Below are 13,868 nucleotides of genomic sequence, written 5' to 3'. Positions count from 1 at the left end.
GCATCAGCCAGGACAGGGTGCAAACAGGAAGCTAATGGACATTAATTGTTTAAGACTTTGGAACTGCTGGGTTACCAAGAAACAAATAACAAAGAATCTATATGAGCCCTGTCTTAGAGGGATAGTTTTTTTATCCTGTGGGAAATCTCTTGAAATCTTACTTTTTGAGGGAGAGGACAAGGACAGAGAATATTTAGAAAATCCAAAGTTCACGTTCTACCACATATTTTTTAAGATGAAATCATCAGCAAAAAATGAAGGAACTGAATTTGGGCTTGTTTTTGGGAGAGGAAGATGTTAGCCCTCTTCCCAAGCCTTTTCCCAAAAAAAATTTGGAATGACTGAGTGTCTCAATTTAGAAAAAGTAATAGAAATCAGACAGATGAGGGTTTTTTAAATTTTCAGCATATCTTGAAGAGAAAATAGTATAAGTTTCAAAGATTTTGCTTGAAATATCCACTAACTTATGTAGAAATTAATCTTATAAGCTATTTTTTCATTAAAATACTTTATTTTGTGGACAACAAAGTTCTGTACATGAGTGTTTCCAGGCACTAATCAAATTGCATTCTGTCTAGCTTTACCAGTGTTGAGGCATAATTTTAATTCCGAATCACCCCATCTTAGGCATCTAGTAATTTCGTCTTATTAGCTGATCCTTTTTATTTAGTTCAGGCCTTAGGATAATAATGTAACATTTTGGACAAAAGATACAACCCAGTAACCCAGCACTGGAGGCCAAGATGGAGAAAATCTCCACAGCCACCATGTATTTTCCTTTAGTACTTAGATAAGTTGGAACAAAAGAAACCCAAACACTGCAAAATACCAACATGCTGAAAGTGATAAACTTGGCTTCATTAAAAGTGTCAGGAAGTTTTCTCCCCAGGAAAGCCATAATAAAGCTTGCAAGAGCCAGAAATCCCATGTAGCCCAGAACACAATAGAACATCTGGGTTGATCCTTCATTGCATTCCAGTATGATTTCTTCAGCCAAAGAGTGCATGTCAACATCTGGGAAAGGAGGGGCAGTCCACAGCCATGCCATGCAAATACCTGCTTGAGTAAAGGAGCAGCAGAGAACAACAGAGTTTGCAAACCTTGTCCCCACCCATTTTCTCATTTTGGATCCCGGTTTGGTGGCTATGAATGCCAGTACCACAGTGATGGTTTTGGCCAACACAGAAGAAACAGCCACTGAAAAGACAATACCAAAAGCAGTTTGACGTAGAAAGCAGGTGAGTGGTTGAGGCCGGCCAATGAATAGTAAGGAGCAAAGGAAGCAGAGCAAGAGAGCAAGAAGAAGAAAATAGGAGAGGTTCCGATTGTTGGCCTTGACAATGGGAGTATTCCGGTGCTTGATGAAAATTCCAAGTATCACGGCTGTGGTCAGAGAAAGAAAGAGAGCCAAAAGGGCTAAACTGACACCCAGAGGTCCATCAAAAGAGAGGAAATTGAGACGCTTTGGGAGACATCCATTTTGTTCCTTGTTTGAAAACTGAGCATCTGGGCACTGGAAACATGCATTCATATCTTAAACAAAACAAAACAAGCTATTTCAGTTCTTTAAACACAACTGATTTTGAAGTCTATTAAGAGATCTCTTTACTATGCATAATATATATGCTTGGAAGATCTTGGCAATGGTACTATATGGTATGAATAGTTGATATGTCATGAAAACTATAGAAACCTGGGGGTTTATATTTGTATGCCATATGTAAATGTCAGAATTTTATTTATTTAAATAGTTGTCAGTTTCCTTCCCTGTAGGGACCCATAGCTCCTTCTGTCATTCTCCCCTCCCTCATTTTTTTCTTCACAACCCCTGTGAGGTAGAACAGCTAGATTAGAGTCCAGTAGCACTTTAAGGACAAATAAGGTTTTGGGGGTACAATCTTTTGAGTGTCCAAGCTCTTTTCATCCAAGCTTTGACTCTCAAAGGCTCATATACCAATAATGTTCTTGGTCTCTAAGGTGTTACTGGACTTTTATCTAGCTCTAAGGTGTTACTGGACTCTTCTTCTGCAGACCACCATAGCTACCCTCTGAAAACAACCTGTGAGGCTGGAAAGGTGACAGAGAGTGGCTATTCCAAGGTCACTCAGTAAGATTCCTTGGTGGGGTCTTTCCGATCCTTATCTAGATTGCTGAGATCCTAATCTAATACTTTAACCTCTACTTCACATTGGTTCAATTTTGTAGTGATGTGAACTGATCTAGACAAAAAAATGAAAAAAGGGTCACTCCACTGTTTAAGAGGTGCATGCAGTAGCACTCGGAGGTGTGTTTTGGGGGAAGCTATCACTGAGAAGCAAGTAAGAGGTTTGTTGGCTATTTATCAGGGTTCCTCGCCTCCCATTTAATCTCAGTCTCCCTTTGGAGAAATGCATCTTACTGTACCAAAATGGATATTACTGTGCCAAAACCTTCAACTTTATTTTAATTCTTTTTATTATTATTATTCTTTCTCTCTTGACAGAGAACAGGCAGGACAAGAGGGAAGGCAGATCAGTTGCTCTCCATCAATGACTAAGCCAGGCTTTAGAAATACTAATAGACTCACAGGCCAAAGACAATGAGATGGTCAGCTCATTCCTCCATCTGGAGACAAGGACACTTAACCGGAAAGAGAGATGTGTGATGTTTAAGATGCTAGAATGTGTCTTTCTGGAGACTTCAGAAAAGGCTTTGGCCCACAAGGAGGTGGACAAACAGAGATAATAAAACCCCTAGGAATGGAAAGAAAATCCTCTTTCATTGATTCTGTCTAGGAAGAAGGACTCTTACATCTGGGCTCCTGTTGAAGGCTGTCATTGCCATGAGGAGAGCTGCTTGTCTGAACAGACACACTAAAGTCATGGGAAGCTATTAGAATACTGTAATTTTTAAATTAAGGAGTCTGCTTTAGAATAAGTACAGCTGGGGCATGTACAGAGTGAGGGACAGAGGAACTGCATGTTTACACCTTTCTTTGCGGATCCCTTACTCCATCTGTTGGTGCACTAAGGGTGCACATGTGGACATTCCCCCCTAAAAGTTTATTTTTTAAAATGTTTGTACCACATAGTCCTAATTCAAAATGCCATTTAAAATTGGAGCAAACCAGAAAGGGGGGAAGTCAATCATTAAGTGCCTAACCCCTAGTGGTGCACAAATGAAATAGAAGAAGAAGAGAAGAAGAAGAGATTGGTTTTATACCACACCCTTCACTACCCAAAGGAGTATTAGAGTGGCTTACAAACTCATTTTCCTTCCCCTCCCCACAACAGACATCCTGTGAGGTAGGTGGGGCTGAGAGAGATCTGACAGAAACTGCTCTTTTCCAAGAACAGCTCTTATCAGAACTACGGCTTGCCCAAGGTCATCCAGCCAGGTGCAAGTGGAGGGGGGGGGAATCAAACCCGGTTCTCCCAGATTAGAGTCCATGCACTTAACCACTACACCAAACTGGCAAATAGGCTGTCCCTGCAGTAAGCAGATGCAGGGTAGTAGGAAACACTGTCACAAGATTGGGCCTTAGAATGGCAACACAGATAAGGAATGTTGGGAGCCCCAATCCTCTCAGCGCATAATTCCTACAAAGGCCAGGTGGTGGCAGTGGTGTACCAAAAGAGGAAGAGGAAAAAATCCCTCTGTGTGTCAGGAAAGCTGGGAGAGTGGCACATTGCCAGGTAGAGACCTTGATGGCTGCTTGTTCCTAGACATGTCTGAAGGCAGGATGGCATTGTGCCCATAGGTCCATGGGGTTGTTCTGCCACACTCTCCTTATATGCTTAATAATACAATATTTCTAACCTTTATAGTTTGAAAATTTTCCTTTTGAGCATTTAGTACAACCGTAGCAGCAAAATGGCTTGCCCTCTTTCCTTTCTTTGCTGTAGCCTGGATGGCAGTTGTCATTGCACACAGCACGAGGCACAACCTGTCCATGGAAAAGAAAGCACAGTCTGAATGTTATTGCCCAAGGATGTGGACCAAATCTTTGGGAAGTGAGAATCGCCAGTTGTGCTCTCAACCTGTGCCCTACCTTGCTGGTAAAAGCTGCCAGAGGGGGACTGGCTGTGCGGGTCAGGATAGTGGCAAATACTTCCTTGAGAGCAGGAGTTGCGCTCAAAGAAGCAGTGATTAGCCCTGTTCTGATAAAAAACCTTCCACATGCCCTACCATGTTGGAGAACTTCTAGCCAGTTTCCAATCTTCAGGTCTTGGACAAGGGGTTAGAGTGGGTGGTTGATTCTCAGCTGGAGGGTCTCTTGTAAAAGCCTGATATTCTGGACCATTTCAATCTGGCTTGAAACCAGGATTTGGAACAGACACTGCTTGGGTTGCCTTGATTGATGACCTCTACTGAGAACCAGAGAAGGGGCATGTGACCTTGCTAGTCCTGATGAATTTCTCAGTGGTCTTTGTTACCATTGTACATGATATCCTACTGAATCGCCTCTCTGTGCTAGTACTAAGGAGCACCATATTACATTGGTTTGAGTGTCTCGGGGTGGTGGTGGTCAGAAAGTGATTCTGTGGGATTCCTGGCTGCATTTGCATCCAAGCCATTGACTTGGGGGATTCTGTAAGGCTTGATCTTGGCTCCCTTGCAATTTAATGTCTATATGAAGCTACAGGGAGGGGTCATCAGGACGTCTGGACTGCAGTGTCATCAATATGTGTATGATACTCACCTCTATATTTCTTTTCCACCTAATTCCAAGAATGGTATTGATGTTCTTTACCAGTGCTTGGGGTTAATAATGTGCTGGGTAAGTGTGAACAAGCTGACCACAGAGGTACTCTGGATTAGTAGAAAAGCAGACCAGTGATTTCAGATCTCTCCTATCTTGGACAGGATTATACTGCCCTTGAGAAGCCTGTGTTGCAGCTTGAGAGTGCTGCTCAACAGTCACATTAGAAAACCAGATGGCTGTGGTGGTTTGGTGTGCTTTTATCCAGTTTCAGCTGATGAGTCAGCTGTGCCCATCAGATCAAGACTGGACTATTGCATTGCACTGTACTTGGGGCTACCCTTGAAGAGCATTCAGAAGCTGCAGCTGAAGACTGACTGCTGGTCGGGGGCAGTTACCGGGAGCCTGTCACCCTGAGACTTCAGCAATTACACTGGCTACTGATCCCCTTCTGAGCCCATTTTAAGGTGCTTGTTTTTGTCCTTTAGAACCATACATGGCATGGGATCCGACTAGATAAAGGAACATCTCCTTACAGATGTTCCTGACTGGGAATTGAGTTGACAGGGAGAGGCCCTCCTGGCTGCATGACTGCTCTAAGGAAAACAGACTCTGGGTTCAAATCAGGTGCTAGGAATGAGAAAGGCACAAAATGCTAATAACTGTCAAAGTCTTTAGTCAGGTCACACCACACCAGACTTCATAAGAAGTTAAGTGTTTATTGTTGGCTCCAGTCCTAATGATCTCGTATACAGCTTGTGTCAAGAATAGCCGGCAATATAATGGCCTCTGACTTATAGTAAAATTAAACATCCCCTTCAATGAGCTGGAGCCAATTATTATTGTTAAATCAGATGCTAGGAATGAGAAAGGCACAAACTGCTAATAACTGTCAAAGTCTTTAGTCAGGTCACACCACACCAGGCTTCATAAGAAGTTAAGTGTTTATTGATGGATCCAGTCCTAATGATCTCGTATACAGCTTGTGTCAAGAATAGCCGGCAATATAATGGCCTCTGACTTATAGTAAAATTAAACATCCCCTTCAATGAGCTGAAGCCAATTATTATTGTTCGCGCATGCGGATAGCAAGCTAGCAAGCGGGAACAGTGAAAAAGCCGTTTCATTCCCAGGCAGGGAAGCAGCTGGAGACAACAAGGTCTAAGCATAGATAGCGCACAGAAGCTGGAAAAGGAAGAGCTGAGAACACGGAGGAAGGCACCCCTCCACATTCCAGGTCTATGACAGGGCTACCTGACAATAACATGACTAGAATTGTAAAGCTTCTATAGAAATCTACATCATAGTCACATTTACAAGTCTAAGTACAGTTCTAGCCGCTCCACATTTTTGAAGAGGAAAAATGGCAGGAAAATATCACCCAAAAGTTTAAACTGTTGTTGTAATATTCTTCTGAAAAACAAATAAAGAGCGTCTAAGACCCCTTCTAGTATGGACAAAGTGAACCTTCTCTCCCTTTACATAATACTAGAACTTAGAGTCAGTTCATGGACTATAGATAGGCTGAAGACAGACATGAAGCACTGCTTCACACAAGGCATAACACCTAGTTTCAAGTCCAGTAGCACCTCAGAGACCAACAAGATTTGGGGGGTATTTTTATTTTATTTATTTATTTATCTTTGAATTTATATCCCGCCCTCCCCGAAGGCTCAGGGCGGCTCACAAGAGGCATAAATGCCAAGGTTAAAACAATAAGACAATATAAAAACAATATAAAATACAATATATACAATTCACTAAAAAATAACGGTGCTCCAAAAGTTGCTTAACCATGAATTTCAAGATGGGGTTCTGGAATTGTTTATGAGCTTTTGGAGGTATGAGATTTTGAGAGTCAAATCTCCCAGAAGGTATCTGAGAAAGAGGGCTTTGACTCTTGAAAGCTCATACCTCCAAAATCTTGTTGGTCTCTAAGGCGCTACTAGATACAGAATTAGCTGTTCCACTGCAGAGCAACACTGCTGTATACAAAGAATAAATAAGTCATGATGATTTCACTGTCAGAGGAAGGGCCAGCCCATCCATTAGCTCACCTAGAGTGGCAGAGGTGGAAGAATATCAAAACAAGCCTTGTTACTGCTCTACCTACTGGTTCCTGATCCTCAAAAAGAGGTGCTAAAACATGGGTTTGTGTATTATACACTAAAAGAACCAAGGCAAAATTACTAAATTCAGCTTTGCTGGAAAGTGCCATCAAGTTACATCACTTATGGTGACCCCTTAGTGTTTTCAAGGCAAGAGATGTTCAAAGGTAGTTTGCCACTGTCTCCTTCTGTGTAACATCCCTCCCACCTTCTGATCTGGATATAAGGGCCAATGGGTCTTCTTTCCATTTGTGTCTGATGAAGTGAACTTTGACTCCTGAAAGCTTGTCGCTGGAAAAGATCATTGTCCTTTAAGGTGCTGCTGGACTCAAATTTTGTTCCATATGCCCAAGTTAGTTTTGTTGTTCCCTAAAAAAACCCACACTGGCCCTACCTGATTAAATCTGCTGTGCCAAGTGATGATGGTCTCATTAATGGAGAATTCTCTGCCCTCTGGAGCTTTAGGGTCCATTCTTCCTACCTTCACTCTTAAAAAGGATTGGTTTGGGAAAGTAATCCAGTTGACAATATCAAATCCAGCTTCTACTTCACCATTCTCATTAAAAGACACCTTGTCCCCTGCACTGTTGTTAAATGAGATTCTTCTCAGGAAAGGGTGAAGCTAAAATGAAAGAAATTAAGGCAAATGGCATGGAAGTGATACATAGGAAACAATGAATTGAGGATCTTGATCCTTCCTGGTGGGTTAATACTCAAGCAAGCTATTCTTTGTAGTTCTTTGTCTGCTTTTCCTTAAAGGCAAAGTAAGGCCATCACTGGGACAATTTCAAAGATAGGCAGTATTGAGTAGGCAGAAGACAGCACAATTCAGTGGAAGACAGGGAGGAGAAGTAGTAGTAGTAGTAGTAGTAGTAGTGGTTATCTCAGAGCTGCTTACTCAGAGCTGCATACAATGTCCTCCCTTTCCTCTCCCCATAACAGACACCCTGTGAGGAAGGTGGGGCTGAGAGAGTTCTGAGTGAACTGCTCTTGAGAGAATAGATCTGAAAGAACTGTGGCTGACCCAGGGTCACCCAGCTGGCTGCATGTGGAGGAGTGGAAAATCAAACCTGGGCTCTGGTCACACGGAGCATTAGGCACGCTAGAGAGACGGAAGATAGGCGGATTTTCCGGGCGTGATCTCACCACTACATCTGGGAAGCATAGAGCTCCCGTGGCACACCCGAGGCTTCCAGCCGAAGATGCGGGGTAAAAAACTAGTACCTCGGAGGTACTAGTTTCCAGAAACCACGGGGCAAGGGTGGGTGTCTGATCGGGTTTCAGGTGGTAGTTCTGGCGCCCGCCCATGTCCCCGCGCAAAAAGGTTTTTTCCCCCAAGTCTCCACGGATGCGTACAAGCACCCAATGGAGCATGCACACATTTAAGTTTTTAAAACAAAACACAACCCCGTTTGCTGCGCCGCTCTGCTTCTTTGCCCCGTGTGTGATCGGCACCTCCCCCCTAACCACAGGAGCTCCACGGGACCTCAGCCCGAAGCCTAGTCACGCAGTCGCACGTTAGTTTGTTCTGGGGCAAACAGCCACGCCCCCCCCCGCATTTTCCTGCCCGTGTGGCCGAGGCCCTGGTTGTCCAGATTAGAGTCCACCTCTCTTAACCACTACACCAAAAAGGAAGGGAGGGAGGGAGAGTGTGTTGGAGGTAGAAACCTAATGTATCCCCTGCCAACTGTTTCTTCTCTATACTTCCAAAATAAAGGAAGTCTTGATTGCTTTTTAGCAAAAGGAATTACAAGCTATCAGACAGAAGGAAAAAAGATAATAAAAAACAAACTTTAAAACTGTAAACCACGACAATTAAAAAACCTGGATGTTCTGGAATTAAGAGCATTTTATTTTAAAAACCGTCTTTAAAATTATATGTTAGGTTAGCCATGGCTTTCCTTGGATTTTCATGGTTACCGGTAACTTATAGGTAACAGGGATCTGTATTAGATAGTACATCAGTTATTTTTTCTCCACACTGCAGTTTAAATGTTACCAATCCAGATAAGGATGCACCCTGACTTGCATAGCCCACAGTAACCCAATCTTGTGATTTTTTTGAGGCTAAACTAACAGGGTCAGCCCTGGTTAGTACTTGGATGGTATGCTTTGGGGGGGGGGGTCTGGTTAGCAAATATATGGAGAGATGTATAGGCATTATTGAAAGTTATTGAAAGAGGGAAGTTGCTATAGCTTCTAAACAACAGGATTCCAACCACAGGGAAAACTGAAGAGATCCACACCACACCCAGATGAATTTGCCCCGTGCTCAACTAGACAATGTAACCGGTAACAGCTGGAAGATCAAATTTCCCAAGAACAATATTCTTCTATTAGGATAGGACACATCATTTGTGGCATCTTAAATTATTGGGAAGATGAAAGAGTTGGAAGAGTCCATGAAAAGGGCAAGCCCAAGGAAGAGCAGACGGAACACCATGGGGCAAAACTTTTGTTTGTTTATGGTTAAAAGGGTTTCTGCTTGTTGAAGTATTACCTGAAATTGTTCTGGTTTAAAAGACTCCAGATTGTCTCTACCTTCCATTGCTCTGTGTTTGCTTCTAGACAAATGCATGGCATGTAAAGCATATGCCACAGCATAGGCAGCATTGTAAATGCTGTAGCTTTGGCTGGTCATGTGCATTTCAAAAAAGGGCCCAGGAAGACTCTCAAGCTTCTCTTCCCCAGTGCAAGTATTAGTGCTCTCTTTACCCACATCAGTATCTGGAAATAAACAGTTGAATGACTGTTCCCAGAAGATCTTGATAAAACCATCCTCTCTAGAGCGAGGATCCAGGCTCTGAAGGAAATGTTGGAATCCGTGAACCTCATTGGAGTGAACTGCAAAGGATAAGGCACCATAGAAGATCTGGATATCAATGTGTCTGTGAAATGTCTCTGAGGAGAATTCCCAATGAGCTGTCATAACCCACACTTTCTGTATTGGTGCCATCGCATCTGGTTCAATCATACTCAGTCCCACTTGCAAACATAGCATGCTGTGAGAGTCCGCACTTACAATAAACACATTGACACCTGTCTTGTTTTGAGCAAAGGTCATATTCTGGAAGATGTCTAACAAATCAAGAGTGCCCCAGATGCTACTCTGGCTTGGAATTCTGTCTATGAAGGCAGCACAGATTCCGTTCTGGGAAAGCATGTGTTCCATAGTCTGCACAAACTTTTCTCCTTTGTCATCATTCTTGGCAATGATCCCAACCCAATTCCAGTGAAAATGCTGAAGAAGCTGGATGATGCTTCTGTACAGATATAATTCATTGAGCACAACTCGATATAATTGTTGAGTTTTATCATGTGCTGCTGGATCGTATAAGCAATATGTTACCTAAGTAAAAGCAGATATTTCAGATTACTGAGGTGGAGGTGCCACATTTGGAGATAAACAAACTGTTGCTTAATTGTAATGCTGATTTTGTCTATCACATTTGTGTCTCCGGAACATGGGTTGGTTTCTGTGCTCTTCCATGTGGTCTTAGCCTCAAAAGAACAGTGCAGCATTGAATCAGCTGAGAGACAATTCGATAAAGGTCATGGAGATCCGCCAATATCATAATGCCCCTATATAAATCAATGGTGAGACCTCATTTGGAATACTGTGTACAGTTCTGGTCACCACACCTTAAAAAGGATATTATAGCTTTGGAAAAAGTGCAGAAAACAGCAACTCGGATGATAAAAGGGTTGGAACATTTTCCCTATGAGGAAAGGTTAAGGTGCTTAGGGCTCTTTAGCTTGGAGAAACGACGACTGAGGGGGTGACATGATAGAGGTTTATAAGATTATGCATGGGAAAGAGCAGGTAGAGAAAGAGGTACTTTTCTCCCTTTCTCACAATACAAGAACTCGTGGGCACTCCATGAAATTGCTGAGCGGTCGGGTTAGAACGGATAAAAGGAAGTACTTCTTCACCCAAAGAGTGATTAACACTTGGAATTCACTGCCACAGGAAGTGGTGGTTGCTATAAGCATGGACGGCTTAAAAAGGGAATTAGATAAGCATATGGAGCAGAGGTCCATCAGTGGCTATTAGCCACAAGGTATAGATAGGGGCTCTGGGGCAAGTGATGCTCTGTCTTCTTGGTGCTTGGGGGGGTCAACAGTGGGAGGCCTTCTAATGTCCTGGCCCCACCGGTGGACCTTCTCATGGCACTGGTATTTCTGGCCACTGTGGGATACAGAGTGTTGGACTGGATGGGCCTTTGGCCTGATCCAACATTGGCATCTCTTATGTTCTTATGTTAGGTCCATTTCCATGTTGGGACATAGACCTGTGTATTTCCTTTACCATGGTCCAAATCTAGAAATTTAATATCTTATGCTATATAACCCTGACTGATACACAATTGTATGTGTATGTATGTGTGCACAGGGAATATGCCTTCTAAGCGTCATATTTCCCCCATCATTTATTCATTTACATCAGCATTTGAATTGTAGCCATTGTTTTAAAAGGGCACAACATTACTTGTTCAGCTTTCTTCTGTGGCAGATGGCCTTTTCTCAGTTTTTTCATACATGTTCTTTGCTCTTTCTCTGTCTCTTTGTATTGGTTCTTGTACAAGACTGGATGCTTTCTTAGTGTACATTGCTTGTGGTGAGCTACTGATTCTTATTCCAAATAAGCAAACAATGCTTTTATTCATTTCTTTCTCCCCCCTCCCGACGTACGAGGAAATGCAGCTCTGAAACCTTCTTTCTCTGCAAACTCACCCCACCCTCTCCAATATCACAAATCGCAATATGGGAGCTGCATTATCTGTCCACATAAGAATCTCTATCACAGCCTCCCGTCTCCTTCATTCTTTTCTGCTCAGTCACTATTGTCCAGGTACACGAGACAAAATAAGGACAATGTCAGGGACTGTTACCAAAAAACTGTAAGTATTTTAGTAAACAGGAATAATTGGAGCACGCATCATCATACCTGTGGGATCTTGTACATGCCTAAAATAGAGGCCATGTGGCCGGAGGTTTCAGAACCAAGTCCCCCAATGACAGCTACTGGATTCCTCTTTGTGTCACATTCATAGTTGGGGATAGTCCTATTCTGATGAAAGAGAAGGTTCAAGGTGTTCTGATAAGTTATCCTTGCATCAAAGTGGCTGTCATAGATACGGAACCCCAAGGTGAGGTTGGGCACGATTTTGGGATTCTCATTGATCTCTTTCACAGCAAATGCCAAGGACAGGACATGCTGGTAGTTCTTTGTCATTGCACTAAAACAAGAGACATGTTATATATAAAAAGAAATCCCCATACTTCATGAAGCCCTTTCTACTCTTCACTGCTGAATCATCAGCTGTCATTTCTCTTGGACTGTGCATTTTCTCAATTGTTCTACCACAGCCTCCAATTAAACATGCCATTTTAATATATTGTTTTCTTACCCGACTGTTTAGCAAATGGAACAGTTTGCTTTTCTTTTAAAGTATGAAGAAAGGTAACACATGCTTATCGAGAACCAAAGAAGAGGTTTGTGATATCCCCCCACCCCTTTGAGAGCCAGTATGTATAGCAGTTAAGGGCAGTAGACTCTAACCTTGGGAACTGGATTTAATCCCCTATTCCTCCCCATGAAGCCTGCTGGGTGACCTTGGGCAAGCCCCAAGTTCTCTCAGAACTCTCTTAGCTCCACCTATCTCACAAGGTGCCTGTTGTGGGAAGAGGAAGGGGAAGCAATTGTAAGCTGTGTTGAGACTCCTCGAGGCACAGTAAAGTGGAGTATAAAAACCTACTCTTCTTCTTCGTTGGTTTCAGCAACAACTCCAACTTCCCTCACATTGATAATGCATATTCAGGCTGCTACATTTTCCAAATAATTTATTTTCTGTAGCATTCTTGTAGTGCTCAGAATAGATGTTTTATTTTGCACTTGCATTAGTGTGTGATAGACAGTGTATTCCTAAACAAAGTGAAACCCTTCCAAGCCCAAGGACTTCAATGGTCTTAGAAGGGTGTAACATTGCTTAGGAGTGCGCTGACAGTTAACAGAAAGTCAGTATATGGATATTGCACTTGTATTTCTATGTTTGACTATGATGCATCCAGCCTGGGATTTTAATAATGAAAAGTTAGATGTTCCCGGGTGTTCACAAGCTGGGCATAGAGGTGAAACATTCATGTATGTTCTCTCCAACACTTTGAATGTCTCTTTATATGGCCAATCTATCTAATTATCATGGCTAAGAACTGGTGATCATTTTATAACTTTATTTCATTGCATTGTATGATTATACTTTTATTGTGTTACAGTGCTGATTTCATAATACGATATGTTTTGCATGCTATTTAGTAGACATATGGGGTATCTGCATCCTCAGTAAGTCATTAAGAAGAAATGGGACACAGTTTGACAGTAGCTGATGAACTGTAATATGAACAGGAAGAAAATAAAGTAACAGTTCTATCCTATGCAGAGTTAGGCCTGTCTCAGTCCACTGACTTCAGTAGTCTTAAAAGCATGTAAATCTGCTTAGGAGTAAACTGTGGCTATGAACTTCAGTTTATCACAAACCTAAAAGGACTCCTGAACAGATTTATCTATATTTTAAAAATGCCAGTTTCAGAATATCTGATCGAGTGTATGTATTTACTACTTGAATAGGCTGTAAAATAGTGTAACATATTCTGGGGGGGGGGAGAGAGATTCTCACATAGGTTCATCAACTATCTTTGTTTTGGGGTGTTCCTCAAAAGATACATGCTCAGACATGGAGAAGTACTGAGAAGTCATCCCGCCAACAATGAGGTCCCCTGGCTGATAATAATGAAATCGGGTCTGGAGGGGATCATTCATAGCACAAATGGCAGGATTCAGCTTGCATTCAGTCTGAGGCAGGAGCAGCAACAGCAGGAGTTGTAGTGACACATTGAGCCCTGTCATCAAGAAGGCAGAACCTTCTTTCATTGACACAGAATTCCCCTCTATCTGTCTTGATGATCATTATCCAGCATTGGTCTCTTTACAGCACCCAGCCTTCAATAGCAGAGATGGCAATGCAAAACTCATCTGACACCTGAGATCCAGATTTCAAGGGAAAGAAAAGCCAATAAGG

The 13,868-nt window shown here is 42.4% G+C and overlaps 1 protein-coding gene across 1 annotated transcript; it reads right to left on the bottom strand.

The window, feature by feature from the left end:
- Positions 1-631: 631 nt before the first annotated feature.
- LOC107110567 (vomeronasal type-2 receptor 26-like) lies at positions 632-13,546 on the bottom strand. The gene is made up of 6 exons (XM_015411366.1): positions 13,467-13,546; positions 11,738-12,029; positions 9,290-10,138; positions 7,184-7,411; positions 3,799-3,925; positions 632-1,533 (listed from the first exon to the last, which is right to left on the bottom strand). Exons 1-6 carry the CDS (start codon positions 13,544-13,546, stop codon positions 632-634), a joined length of 2,478 nt encoding a protein of 825 aa, XP_015266852.1.
- Between the last annotated feature and the right edge of the window lie 322 nt (positions 13,547-13,868).

This window comes from Gekko japonicus, unplaced genomic scaffold, assembly GCF_001447785.1.
Source record: "Gekko japonicus isolate JY-2015 unplaced genomic scaffold, Gekko_japonicus_V1.1 scaffold2608, whole genome shotgun sequence".
Classification (NCBI taxonomy): Eukaryota; Metazoa; Chordata; class Lepidosauria; order Squamata; family Gekkonidae; genus Gekko; species Gekko japonicus.
This window is presented reverse-complemented; position numbering and strand designations above follow the sequence as displayed.

Coding starts and splice junctions, on each gene's coding strand:
- LOC107110567 (XM_015411366.1), bottom strand. CDS start 13,546: ATGACTTCTCAGTACTTCTCCATGTCTGAGCATGTATCTTTTGAGGAA. Junction 12,030..13,466: donor AAGATAGTTGATGAACCTAT/GTGAGAATCTCT, acceptor CTCTTGTTTTAG/TGCAATGACAAAGAACTACC. Junction 1,534..3,798: donor AAAATTTTCAAACTATAAAG/GTTAGAAATATT, acceptor GTTTTGTTTAAG/ATATGAATGCATGTTTCCAG.